Raw genomic sequence first — 13324 nt, forward strand, 5'->3', positions numbered from 1 at the left:
CGGAATTTAGGCCCAGGCTGCGCATTTAAAGGATTGAGAGGCGCAAACATATGCGAACTGAAGATTAGAATTCGCATATGAGACGTAGCAGATGGTCCAATGAGAAAATTTCTTTAAAGTTTTAATCCAGTGTTATTCCATAAAAGCTGCAAGCTGATTGGCTACACGTTTCTCGAAATTAGGGCCGGTATTCATAGTAAGATCTTGCCGTAGCCAATGAAATGTTCCAAAGATCCGATTATGAATACCGGCCTTAAAGTTCTCTAGTTAGATCTTTGTTCCCCCAAGATGCAGCGAGCGCGTCGTGCGCACGCGCAGTCGGCGGCCATTTGTGATTGTCAGCCATTATGATTATCAACATGGCGTAATCTTATTATCAATATTGCGTTCATTCATTGCTATTTCCGTCGACAGTAGCAGCAGGTTGTAATTATGAGGATAATCATAAAAATCTCGTCTGTAAACACTAACAGAAAAGTAAGTGTCGATCCACTTCGCATGTCCGTTCTTGTCGTATATAAATACAGATTTTTTCCGTATCCTAACGCGCTTGACAAATTGCAGATCAGTCGAACAGTAACTTGGTCGATACTCTAAAAAAAAAACTGGAGTGCTGCTACTAATTCTTTTGTATTATACAACCGTACAAACAATAGCACGTATACATTTACCGGCCGTTCGAGAGTAATGTGGATAACGAAGCGTCATCCTTTGTCTTTTTGTGTATTTGTACATTTGTAATTAACGTGAAAAATTCAATCTTGTTGGGAGTTTTTTTATTAGTACGAGGATGGACACTTCAGGACAGCAGGACAGATCTCTCGGTAGTGGGATTTCATTGCCGCAATGGATGAAGGGGAGAATGGACAATAGGTAGGTTTTACCGTTCGACACATTTTTGCGGAGGTAACGCTTAATACAATTGCCAGCTGTGTGTATTGGGACATCTGTTTGAAACTGTTGTTGCATTATGTGCATTGGTTTTCTGCCAAATTGCTTCGTGTCTTATTTATAGTCAAACATCTGCAAACGTTTCGTCACATAAATTCTTTCTATAAATATACTTTAATTCTACCATTGTCTTGTCGAGAGATTAATTTTTTAATTTTGGGCTAATTTAATTTTAATTTTTTAGTAATACAAAGGGACTGCTGAATTAAACAAGAGATCTAAGTAGCGTTGCAATCTGTGTCATTTATGTTAATTATGCACTCACCGTTACTGATTATATTAATGTAATTTCATACATTTCCTTTTTTAGGTTTGACTTTGACGAAGCCGCATTCAGTCCACCTTCGTATGATGACAGCTTCTTTTACGCAAGATACCCAAGGTCGCAAAATACTCAGCCGCAGCACGGATTAAAGCACATCGTAACTGAGGTTTTAAATGAAAATATTTCAAGCTCCACGAATCAGATAACGAATGAAAAGACCATTTCTGATTTGCAAGATGTCAAGAAGATTGATTTTAGCAAACACCCTTTGCCATGTCAACCGTTTATACCGGTTGTAAATAATAGTAAAGGTATATTATCGAAGATCTTATATTCTTTGGGAATACAGCACCCACTAACGCACGCTCGATGTCGTTTTAGATGGTGATATTAGAGTGTATAAAGCTTCGACGAGCGGAAATGTAAAGCCTAAATCACAGGGGACGGATGACGGTTTTCATGGTGAACCGGCTCTTTGTGGGAAATCAATCGTTCATGTAGCTAGTCAAATGATGTCTGGTAAATTCACCAAGGTATTCACGCCGGACTCGCGTCCTCAGCAGACGGAGAACCCGGCGAAGAGCGTCAGCAAGTCGTTACCGGCGACGCCGTTGGCATCGCCAGCAGGAAGCCCGGATAGTTCACCGAAAGCACGCAGGAAGATTCACAATCGATACTTCACGGGCGCGTTCGTGCCGGATAAGGAAAAGTATCAGGGTAATTGGATCTTGTCGAGCATACTCGGCCAATCCAGAGAAGTTATTACAGCGAAGATAGACGAGGAAGACGAGCTCTATCCAGACATGGAGCCACCACCCAAGCCGCTCAATCGAAAGAAGTCGATATCCTCGCAAAATCTCACGTACATTGGAAAGGAAGAAAAATCGGCGGATAAGTCGTCCGTTTACGCTAACGTACTCGAGGTCAAACCGTCGGAATTAAGAGAGATGAATTTTTGGTCGCCGACTTCCATGTGAAGCTTTACATTTTGTTTAATTTTAAATAGTTATTAATTGTGCTTCTACCAAAGCATATGTAGATGATTTAGGTGTATTTAGTTTAATTCCACATTATTGATGCACATAGCTGTACATTTGGCTCATTCTATCGCTAACTTGACAACGTTTCGTACGAGATTGATATGTGATCATGTGTTTTAACTGGATTCCCACAAGTTTGTTACCCTTGGATAAACAGCGGCCAACAGTATTTGTCCATTTGGGATTATATTATCGTTTAAAAGATGCCGTTATCCTCTGCAATATATTTCTAGAAAGAGATAATACACTCGAATAAATTGCTCCATATATTATATTCGTGTATTGTATAAGTATTGTATTTGCGTAATTGTGTTACATCCACGCTTTCACTCTCAAAAGTACTCGGAGAGCCGAAAGTGCGACGGTCTATTAATTAACTGTCTTACATGTTCATCGATATCTTATATTGTATTAATTACTTGTTTTTCGTGCGTTACATGGGAGAATTGCAGTACAACTGAAATGCACCAGATGTATCGAATCCTGCGAGGTACATTTGAGCGACATCCAGTGTTCTGTGAAATGTGATACAATGAACTAGAGACGAGGGACACTATGTGAAATACAAGTTGCGTCGTACAGTTATTATAAATTCCACTATCGTAAATTTGCACGAATATCGTTGGTTAAAGACAGATTTTCTTTTTAACACAGATGGGTACTATGCGAATATATACGGATTATGTGAACTGATTTATGCCAATAAAAATACGACTTAACATTTTATACATTTGTTCTCTTATTATTTTGATAAATCAAGTAGACGCCTCTATTTAAACCTAGTTTAAAGATTTGAATAGGTTCAGCGCGAACAGTGTCCATGAAATGCGACCAATCTTGACCTACCCCCACCACTGGAGTTGAGTCTCCTGGTCTCTAGTCTTTTTGGTGGAAACATCTGATCATGGTGTAAAGATACAAGGTGAAGCAATCTGGTGGATGCGCAGTGTCAACCAATCGGAAGTGGCCCAAACTACCGAACTGACCAATCAGAAATTTGCCCCAACCATCAAATCATTGCGGTTGAATGCAAGAAGAACCAATGAGCAATTTGTCCCCAAAAATTGATTGCATTGCGCAATGTTTCACCTCGTATCTTTAAACCATGCATCTGATTATAGGTTAGTGTCACATGCCCGCCACAATCTCGTTGTAAAGTTAATTGTCGCCCTTAAACCCGTAATCACGCTGGCATTATTTAAAATTCTGTCTTTAGCACGATCTCCGTGAAATGGTTCGCGATCCCGCGGACGAGACGCACAGGAAACCACGTCAACTCAGGAATACGCCGCTTAACAAATATGTTCGACTCACATCGCTCTTCATAACCGTTTGGTACGCCGGAGTGATGTACATTTCCTGGAGAAGACAGTAGGTATTTTTTTACGTATGCACTCGTGTAAATAAATTTTTCAGATGATCAATCCCTACGCTCCACGGTATTCATTTATATTCAGCATTCCAATCAATCTAGCCGTGTAACGCCCGTTTAATTAAGGCCCGGTCTACAATGAGTCGTTAGTCGTTAGTCAGAAGTCGCAACTATATGTTGATCCTTTTCCTTTCTGGGTGGAAGAAAAAGGACCGACATATAGTTCCGACTTCTGACTAACGACTAACAACTCATTGTAGACCGGGCGTAATTGCTCGCCGGGCTCCCACTCTGTTCTAATTCATGTGCTAAATTTTGTTCCGCAGTTGCAACGATCCCAAGGTGTTGGCTGAGTATAATAAACTGAAACAAGTCACCGAAGACGAGCGGTCTATGCTACACGATTATGTTTCATCTCCACTTTTGAGAGGCCCTATCGAAAAGTTGTTGGAGAGACAGCGGGCTAAAGAAGCGGAGGCCGAGCTGAAGGATACACAAGCTAATGCTTAAACATCAGAGCATTTAAAGTACACCAATTATGGACGTTGAGGGGGACGGATTCTGTAAGCCTGGTAGTACGGAGGGAAGGAAGTTGAGGTTAAGGCGAAATGATAAAGAAAGGTATTACGACATACGTTAAAATATGTTAAATGTTGGTAAGTTTGACTTAATGTAACATGTACCTTTCTGAAAATATATAAGAATATATTTAAAGTATATGAAAAACATCTCGCAGTGGTTTTGTTATTACATTCTTTCCTGTTAAATTTGCACTTGTAAAGATATTTATTGATAGGAGACACTTGAAGCAAAATATCTAAATTAACGTGGAATGTTATTTTACTCAGCATAGATAATAAGGCTGCGCTCTTTGGCAATCGCAATAATGAAAACAACAAGAATGATACCGCTTCTACGTCCCAATCTCCGTGCGACGATGACAGTATATTGAATTTTAAATCGCCAAAAAAAATATGTTCCGTGCAGTCGAAGGTTTCTTCTAATATACTTCGGGATAAGGCCAAGAAGAAAGCACCGCACTGTAAACCTAAAATTATTAACAATGAAAGGAAGTCCAAAAGCAAAAACTCATTACAAAATAAAAAGATTCCTCGCGGGGTACAACAACCGTTGATTGAATCGTCTTTTTTCAAATCTGAAAAGAAGGAAGTAGAATCGCCGCAGAGCTCAACTGACGTGAAAACGGCTTACGTATGCCCACTGTGTTTAAAAAGTTTTAAAGATGAAAACTCGCAAACTGTACATACGAAAAGTTGTGCTACGAAAAATAATGTGTCCACAAAGAAGTTGATGGATGCTGTGCAGCTGCAAGAACGGCAAGCCTCGGAAAGGAAGTTGTTGGGGCTACTCTCTGCTCCTTTGTTACAAGACAAGAAGCCTGCTGCACGTAAACCGGTAGGTATTTAATCGTTTCAACGTCAATTCGATGACTCTCACATTGTCAGATTATGGGAACTTAATTGAAGTCTAACTTGAGCGAATCCTCTCAAAATCTATAATAAACGATTAAGTAGGTAACAAAATAACACGTATAATAAATAATTTTAGTTATTTATAACATTTTTTTCAGGGATCATGCAATGATCCTGACCTCCAGCTTGCCTTAGCACTTTCCAAGTCTCTGTATGAAAAGGAAGAGGTAGAAGAATGGGATGAAGCACAGATCATGGCAATGTCCTCTAATTCGTCCGTGCCAGATAATAACGTAGAATGTCCTCAGAAAGCAACGTTGCAAAGTTTCGGGTTTAGTAGAAACACGTTACCAACAGATAATTTGCCTACCAAGAAAACTAAGAAAAGTAATTACTTATATTAACTGATGCAGTTGATAAATCCTACAACTAATAAGAAACTTATATTTTAGTTTCTGATTTTGTCTTTTTCTGTTTTCTTGTTTGAAAAGGAAAGCTCACTGAACCAACTATTTTGCAAAGACGCACGGCTGTAGAAAGGGAACGTATTTTAACAGAGAGAATAGCTGAGATACTTATGGGATGTGAGGATTTTACTCAAAGATCCCAAGAAAAAACAGAAGAATCGAATAAGGAGAAACTTGTTCTAAAGAGTAAATTACTTCAACAATTACATAAAATTGTAATTACACTTAAGTTTTTGTAGTAAAAATTATTTGTCAGTCCGAACACACTGCACACTTAAAAATTCGTGTATTATTTTCAAGGAGAATACATTGTGGGATAGGACAAAACTAATTCTAATTCAAGATATATTTTATGTAAATCACTTGTCGCTTCAAATACCGCCAATAGAAAAGAAAGAACAGAACTTAGATGTAAGTTAACTATTGTGTACTGGCAAAATTATATATTTTAGAATACTATACGCAAAGCACATAATAATATCATTATTTGTAGGAAGAGCAGAATCTTATGAAACGTATGGAAATGGACGGAAGAAGTATAAAGAACGATAGATCTTTGGATAATGAACAAATGCAGGAAATGGAGGAAATACAAACTGTGGAAATGAAGGACAATGATGAAGCATTGACGATCCCTCCAAATACAGTCAATATGTGTTGCAAGGAAAAGAAATTTCTTGACAATCTAGTAATCAGTTGGAGAAACATACTTAACGACAGTTCTGCAAGTGACATTATTGTGTTCGTGAAAAACGGCAGATATATATGGACGCATAAATTAGTTTTCTATACGCGTTGCACAAATATTTTACTTGATGTAGTTTCCAATGATACAGAATTCTCTACTGCCAAAGAAAAGATTTGCTGGCACGACACGGACTATGATGTTGCCTTAGCTTTTTTAGAATTTGTTTATTGTGGGATAATCGATAGATATTCAAAGATACTTGATTCCGAGACATCTTTATCTGGTGTTCGAGTTTTAGGAAGAAAGTACAAAGTACATGATTTATTTACTTATTTGCGTCAAAAGGAATGTAAACCTAATGTAGCAGAAGTTAAACATGATTATACTTGTGAAAAAGATACAGAAATTGGACATCTAAATGTAGAAAGGACTTTAAATATTCCGAACTTGGGTAAATCTCCTAACGGATCACCTAATCGTACACATGATATTGTGGGAAACATTCAGTGCCCTCGAGAAACGCTATTACAGGCGGATGTCAAGGATGATTCTCTTGAAAATGATTATACACTTGCAAAGAACTTGTGTCTGTTGCAAGACGAAAAATCTGCTTTAATGTCAGATGAAATAAATTCCAGAAGTAATACACCCACAAGATCGGAAGCTAGTGCATCTCCCGATTTGTTTGATGACACGCCTGTAACGATACATAGCGATAAATCCACAGTACAATCTAAAGACCTCGACGATTCTAATATTCACATATTACTGAATTTGATTAAACAAGATGCGGACAATGACATCTGTAGTCAAAAATCATTGAAAACTCAGGACGCCGAATATTCGAAGTTCGACAAAGACGTACCTTCCTGTTCGAAAAATGTAATGGAAATTGATGCAGAATCCGAATCAAATTCCTTGAAATTTTCTACCGACGATTTGTATAAAGATTCTTTAGTCGATACTCCTCAAAGTAAATCGAAATATATCCAAGATCGTTCTTCAGAAATAATAAAACAAAAAAGTAATCTCACATTATTCATCGAAAAAGTCCAGAAGGAAAACGCGAAATTGGACACGGTACTAAATTCGAACGTGGAATGTCTTGCACAAACGTCTTCCATAAGGCAGATAAATCCATTTCATGTAGATAAACATGATGGTTTTGATCGGCTACCTTACGACAATGTTAAACAGTCAGTTGATACAAAGGAAAGACCCGGTAGATTAACTATGATAGAGCAGCATATGCGGTCATTCGCTGATAAAAATCCAGAATTTTATTCCCGTCTTTCTAATGAACAAGTAAGAGGTGTTAAGCAGACTAATAGTTCGCCTACACATTCTCTGTCTTCTAAGGAGATAGTAAAATCTTCCTATAATAATGTATTGAACGGTACACAAAGTTTTACTTCACCAGATAAGAAACATATGAGCATTATGAAACAAGACACAACTGTGCCAGCAGAATGTTCACAACACTCTGAAACAATGAAGCAATCGCTTAGCGAAACCTTTCTTGACATGGAAACGAATGAGGGAGAAATTTCTATGTATTCTAAATACATGAGGGATCACAAAGACAACAGCATAGCAAAGTATCGTTCAGCAATCAGTAGAAATAAATCGGACAGTAATCTGTATCATAAAAGTACGTCTTCTGATTCGATCAATAAAGATAATAACATTAGTGAGGATGAGAAAGATAAAATTTTGGCTCAAAGTGTTTTGACACAAAAGGATGCGGATATAATTCTTTCGTCAGACACAGATGTGGAAAGCATATCTTCCAATGTTAGCCACATTGTTTCAGAGAACGATGACTCCGACCATGAGGATACCATGTCTCATTCTTTAAAACAGTCTAGAAAAAGGACAGAAGATAGCAAAGTGGATGTAGAAAATGAAAACAGCAATCGCTTGCTCGAAGTTGAGAAATTTTCAAAAGCAATGACAAAGGAAGGAAAGAATATTAATAGTCCAACTAAATCAAATCAAGATAAGTTAAATACCACGGAGATAACGTCTATGACACAAAAATCTGGATTAAATGATGATGAGAAACAGGAATCTGTTCCAAGTCCGATTATGGTATCCTCTAGCCCAGACTTTTCAAAGGATGAAAGCTGCAGTCCGGTTTTAAATATGGGAAGCTCATCTCAAAATGAACACTGTACCGAAGATGTATCAGAAACAACTACTCACCAATTAAGAAAATCGGTTGATGTTTCTTTTAATTTTGAAGATGATATATATCTTGCAAACGTCGATATTGATAAATACGAGAAACCACATGTTTTGGAGAAGAGTCTATCATTTAACACGTTAAGTACGGCAGAATTAAAAAATAGTAATGCACGCAATACTAAAAACAAAAATCGTGAAAGCATCAAAGGTAAAGATGTAGCAGCGGATTATCGTGGAAACTTAGATAACAATGTTACAGTTTTGACTCAAAATTTTACAAGCATTAAGAAATTTCAAAGAAAATCTTTGTCGGAGGGGCAGATTAATACAAATAGGTTAAGTAATCAGGGGGCTACATCTACAAGTGTAGCCTTGCAATTTCAATGCAATTACGTTCATAACATTGGCAATGCACAAACGCCTAAAGTAACTGATAAAGATGTTACACCTCCGCCTGATTACAACAATATGGGCACTCCTGAATTACACGTAAGTTCATTGATAATGATAAATCTTGATCTTTTTTCACAAGCGAATTGTTAATTTCCAGAGAGAAATGAAGAAATATGGACTAAAGGTACAAAAGCGTAACAGAGCTGTGAAACTGTTAACGCATATTTATAACGAACTCCATCCTTTAGTGCCTGAGAAAATGGTAGGACAGCAAATTACTGAAATTTCGAGTGATGAAGACGAGGGTCCACCAACGAAAAAACGAAACGTGAATGATAACAGTTTGGAAAAATCGAGTGATGCCGAAGACAGTGATAATGAATTGCCTTGTTCTCAAGATAGGTAAATTTTATGTAAATATTAGTTTATCTTCTTGACAATATTTTTTATGACACTTTATTTGTAAATATAATAAAGGAGCACCGTGTGTTTGTTGCAGCAACGATAGTGTAAGTTCTGCAAAAGAAACAATTAACAAAGAAATGCAGTTTTACGAAACTGCGTCATCTGCAACACTGGAGAATTCTCCAGGTTCCCCTCATTCATCGGACATCACAGAAGCCTTTATGAGATTAATCAATATTGATAAAGATTTACATAATAAAATATTACAGTACGAACCTGTGGATATTGAACAGTTGCGTTCTACGTTAAAAACACATGGGTTTAAATGTAAGCTCTCTAATCTTATGAGCTTTCTAGATCAACAGGTACTTATTCTTCTTTTTTCTTTAACTTAGATATGACCATGTGTTAAGGAACATGCATATATAAATAATGTGAACTTTTGATTTTAGTGTATTACATTTTATACCTCGGAACAGAGCGCTAAGGGCAGGACTCGCAGGAAAACATAGTTCTACAAAAATGAAATATATCTGAGAACACCTAGATTTATAAGTTCTTTACAATTTGTAATAAAATATATAGACATACATGAATATCTGTAATTAAACATTAACACAATGGATGATATATTTGGGACGGAAAAATTTTAATTAACGTGATTCAGAACGTATGTTCAATAATAAAATGTTATTTGTACAGACATGTGTTTATGGTAAGATAATGAAATATTTTTGTATCATATTAAAATTTATTCAGAGTTTGTGTAATTCTTTTAAAAAATTATTTATCAAAATTCAATAACGGTTTTAATAATATTTATTGAACTTCTCATGAGTTTTGAAAACATTCTTGGGAATTGAAACTGATTTTAAAGAAGCTTCAGACGCATGTGACAAAATTGGAACAGGGAGAGCTTTCTGTCGGAATAATCGTGAACCACAGACTTTTCTCGATGAGTTTAAGAACGCGAATTGACATGCGCGTTCTCTACCGGAATAATTACAAATCTTTTATTTTCCCGAAAGAGGTCTCTCGTCTTAATCGTTATATTTGCGTTCCAAAACTTGTCAATAAAATTGCATAATTTTGCGATTGCTACCTTTACACACAGTGTAAAAACGGGCTAGTATCGTGCTGGTTGCTTTAGGTTTTCTACACGTTGCATTTTGTTGCATTTTTATCGGGTACGATAAGAAAGTAAGAATATTTCTTCTTCTTTGTAAAGCATATTGTGTAATAAACTTAAGATAACATGCTAATCATGATTTATAGCTTTAGTATGCTATACGTTGTGTATAATATTGTTACAATATCTTGTGATAAAAAATTGCACTAACATGTGCTAACCGGTATGTAGTACAAAATTATAATTTAATAACAAAAATATTCTTTTGTAGGATAGACTATTCAGTGATAAGCTTCAAATAAATTTATCAGCCAGTATGTCGGAGAAGGCAGCTTTACCAGGTAAGTTACATCAGACTGATGCAATAGTAGTGAGAGCTACAATAAAGAATGATAACAAGGATGGCAATAAATTATGTATTATACGTTGTTTGTGTCAGAGTATTAACTTTATAGCTAATTAAATAAGCAACACCAAAAACATGATACAATAAATATTTTGCAAGGTATTTATACGTCAGACAAGAATGGTAGCGACGAGACGGGAGATGGCTCGGAGAGCAGCCCATTTAAAACTATTCTAAGAGCAATGCGTCATGCCGAAAAGGAACCCTTTCCAATTATCTATCAGGATTCTCGTGAAAGTGGCAAGAAATATGAACCAGCATCGAAGACGCAGTTGAAAAAGATGCAGAAGATTTGGGCTAGAGAGCAGTACAAGAGTGAGGAGAAGGAGAAGAAGCTGTTGGATGATGAAGAAAAGAGAATTAAGAATCTCGAAGAGGCCAAGGCGATCATTGTAGAAGAGGATAAGACTCTGCCCGAGGCAAAACGTATCAAGATAAAAGATGCTCTTAGTCACAGAGATCAAAGAGTCAAGCTATATGGATGGGTGCATAGACTAAGGCGGCAAGGTATGCAATATAATTAAGCTTATTTCTAACAGAACGTGATAATTTATTGGGCAATTTCTATTGTAGGCAAAGCTCTTATGTTCATCACGTTGCGAGATGGAACAGGCTTTCTGCAGTGTGTACTGACTGATAAGCTTTGTCAAACATACAATGCCTTGATCCTTGCCACAGAAGCTGCTGTTGAACTGTTTGGGGTTTTGAAAGCTGTTCCTGAAGGAAAAAATGTACATTTGACATTATTAATATATCATATTAAGTCATTGATGTGCTATGCATTTAGATAATGTATACTTATACATTATTTAATTTCAGGCACCGGGTGGGCACGAATTATGCGTTGATTATTGGAAACTTATTGGACCGTCACCTTCTGGTGGCGCCGATTCAATACTGAATGAAGAAGCTCTTCCTGATGTACAATTGGACAACAGGCATATAATGATTAGAGGTGAAAATGTACGACAAAAAAGTTTTAATGCTCTTAGAGATTTTGATGTAATCTGTTGGATTTACATCACAATTCTAAAATCATATCAATTTCAGACATCCAAAATCTTAATAATGAGATCCGTATTGATGCAAATGTTCAGAGAACATTATAGGGAGCGTGGTTATTATGAAGTAACTCCACCAACTCTGGTGCAAACTCAAGTGGAAGGTGGTTCAACGCTCTTCCAATTAGATTACTTTGGGTATGCGATAGATAAATAGAACGAGTTATTAATCGTGCAGTTATCAGTGAGCTAATTAATGTTCTTTCAGAGAAAACGCTTTTCTCACTCAAAGTTCTCAATTGTATCTTGAAACATGCCTACCAGCCATGGGTGATGTATACTGCATTGCCCAGTCATATCGGGCAGAGCAATCGAGAACACGTCGTCACCTTGCCGAGTTCGTATATATATTTTTCATATTAAAGAAATTATCTGTCCTCTTTGTAACTATTTTTTTTTTATATCGAATTCATTTCTAGATATACACACATTGAGGCAGAATGTCCCTTTATCACATTTGATGATCTGCTTGATCGACTAGAAGATTTAATTTGCGATGTAGTCGAGCGAGTTCTACAATCGCCGTACGGTCAAGTCGTCAAAGATTTGAATCCTAACTTCCAAGTGCCCAAGAAACCCTTCAAGCGAATGAACTACAGCGACGCGATTGAATATTTAAGAGAGAACAATATCACAAAAGAAGATGGTAGTTTTTACGAGTTCGGAGAAGTATGATCAAGCTCTTGTATCTCTCTCGTCAACTGAATTCAAACAAAACGTATAACTATTGTCTTTTATAGGACATTCCAGAAATGCCAGAAAGAAAGATGACCGATGCTATCAATGAGCCAATAATGCTCTGTCGTTTTCCCGCTGAAATTAAGTCGTTTTACATGCAACGTTGCACAGAGGATAGACGCTTGACCGAGTCTGTCGACGTGCTTCTACCGAATGTGGGCGAAATCGTTGGCGGTTCGATGCGTATCTGGGATTATGAGGAGATGATGGAGGGTTACACCCGCGAAAACATTGATCCGACACCGTACTACTGGTACACAGACCAGGTAAGTACGCAGAAAATAAATTCTGAATTGTAAGTGGAATATTGTAAATTCGAATAATTATGTTACTTTACAGCGGAAATATGGATCTTGTCCTCATGGCGGTTATGGATTGGGATTAGAACGATTTTTGTGCTGGCTCTTGAACAGATATCACATACGCGAGGTGTGCTTGTATCCGCGTTTCCTAGAGCGTTGTCGCCCGTAAAAAGAATATTCCACAAGAATATGCATATTAACTCGATAGTTACACTTACGAGATGTGTTTCACTTTCTATTATAATTTTTTTGTCACGTTCTACTATTAAATTATACATGTATAATAAATTATACAGTACTGCGTTCTACTCTGAAATATGCATATATGATAATATTAATTATACATAACTACAAAGAAAACTTGTGGGAAACCTAAATAAAGGACCTATGATCAAGTATGTGTGCTTGGAGTACTCATTATTCTCCATCCTTGTGCAAAATATGGTGTATCATTGTGTGAGCTTGGCACAGTATTTGTATAACGAAT

General features: G+C 36.9%; 3 protein-coding genes across 8 annotated transcripts; all 3 read left to right on the forward strand.

The window, feature by feature from the left end:
- Positions 1–327: 327 nt before the first annotated feature.
- On the forward strand, positions 328–2982 carry LOC105564024. The gene is made up of 4 exons (XM_012016093.1): positions 328–477; positions 565–873; positions 1262–1527; positions 1598–2982. Exons 2-4 carry the CDS (start codon positions 791–793, stop codon positions 2191–2193), a joined length of 945 nt encoding a protein of 314 aa, XP_011871483.1. The 5' UTR covers positions 328–477; positions 565–790; the 3' UTR covers positions 2194–2982.
- Positions 2983–3068: 86 nt separating this feature from the next.
- Positions 3069–9904, forward strand: LOC105564025. Of its 5 annotated transcripts, XM_012016095.1 has the most exons (11): positions 3069–3377; positions 3473–3627; positions 3955–4249; positions 4477–5044; positions 5220–5448; positions 5553–5743; positions 5829–5939; positions 6022–8892; positions 8954–9198; positions 9296–9566; positions 9654–9904. In XM_012016095.1, the coding sequence occupies exons 3-11, from the start codon at positions 4167–4169 to the stop codon at positions 9711–9713; spliced, it is 4629 nt and encodes a 1542-aa protein (XP_011871485.1). In that variant the 5' UTR covers positions 3069–3377; positions 3473–3627; positions 3955–4166; the 3' UTR covers positions 9714–9904. The 5 variants fall into 5 exon arrangements, with proteins under 5 accessions (XP_011871485.1, XP_011871484.1, XP_011871486.1 ...); XM_012016094.1 differs by having other exon boundaries at positions 3069–3627; XM_012016096.1 differs by lacking the exon at positions 5829–5939 and having other exon boundaries at positions 3069–3627.
- A 384-nt stretch (positions 9905–10288) lies between these two features.
- On the forward strand, positions 10289–13235 carry LOC105564027 (asparagine--tRNA ligase, cytoplasmic). 2 transcript variants are annotated; one of them, XM_012016099.1, is made up of 10 exons: positions 10289–10401; positions 10602–10671; positions 10836–11243; positions 11310–11467; positions 11556–11699; positions 11787–11935; positions 12006–12134; positions 12217–12466; positions 12538–12801; positions 12875–13235. In XM_012016099.1, exons 2-10 carry the CDS (start codon positions 10647–10649, stop codon positions 13004–13006), a joined length of 1659 nt encoding a protein of 552 aa, XP_011871489.1. In that variant the 5' UTR covers positions 10289–10401; positions 10602–10646; the 3' UTR covers positions 13007–13235. The 2 variants fall into 2 exon arrangements, with proteins under 2 accessions (XP_011871489.1, XP_011871490.1); XM_012016100.1 differs by having other exon boundaries at positions 10298–10388.
- The last annotated feature ends 89 nt before the right edge of the window (positions 13236–13324 follow it).

This window comes from Vollenhovia emeryi, unplaced genomic scaffold, assembly GCF_000949405.1.
Source record: "Vollenhovia emeryi isolate VEMERY1.0 unplaced genomic scaffold, V.emery_V1.0 DF939169.1, whole genome shotgun sequence".
Classification (NCBI taxonomy): domain Eukaryota; kingdom Metazoa; phylum Arthropoda; class Insecta; order Hymenoptera; family Formicidae; genus Vollenhovia; species Vollenhovia emeryi.

Coding starts and splice junctions, on each gene's coding strand:
- LOC105564024 (XM_012016093.1), top strand. CDS start 791: ATGGACACTTCAGGACAGCAGGACAGATCTCTCGGTAGTGGGATTTCA. Junction 874..1,261: donor AAGGGGAGAATGGACAATAG/GTAGGTTTTACC, acceptor TTCCTTTTTTAG/GTTTGACTTTGACGAAGCCG. Junction 1,528..1,597: donor GGTTGTAAATAATAGTAAAG/GTATATTATCGA, acceptor ATGTCGTTTTAG/ATGGTGATATTAGAGTGTAT.
- LOC105564025 (XM_012016094.1), top strand. CDS start 4,167: ATGGACGTTGAGGGGGACGGATTCTGTAAGCCTGGTAGTACGGAGGGA. Junction 5,744..5,828: donor TTCAACAATTACATAAAATT/GTAATTACACTT, acceptor ATTATTTTCAAG/GAGAATACATTGTGGGATAG. Junction 9,567..9,653: donor TGAGCTTTCTAGATCAACAG/GTACTTATTCTT, acceptor TTTTGATTTTAG/TGTATTACATTTTATACCTC.
- LOC105564027 (XM_012016099.1), top strand. CDS start 10,647: ATGTCGGAGAAGGCAGCTTTACCAG. Junction 11,936..12,005: donor TTCCAATTAGATTACTTTGG/GTATGCGATAGA, acceptor ATGTTCTTTCAG/AGAAAACGCTTTTCTCACTC. Junction 12,802..12,874: donor ACTACTGGTACACAGACCAG/GTAAGTACGCAG, acceptor GTTACTTTACAG/CGGAAATATGGATCTTGTCC.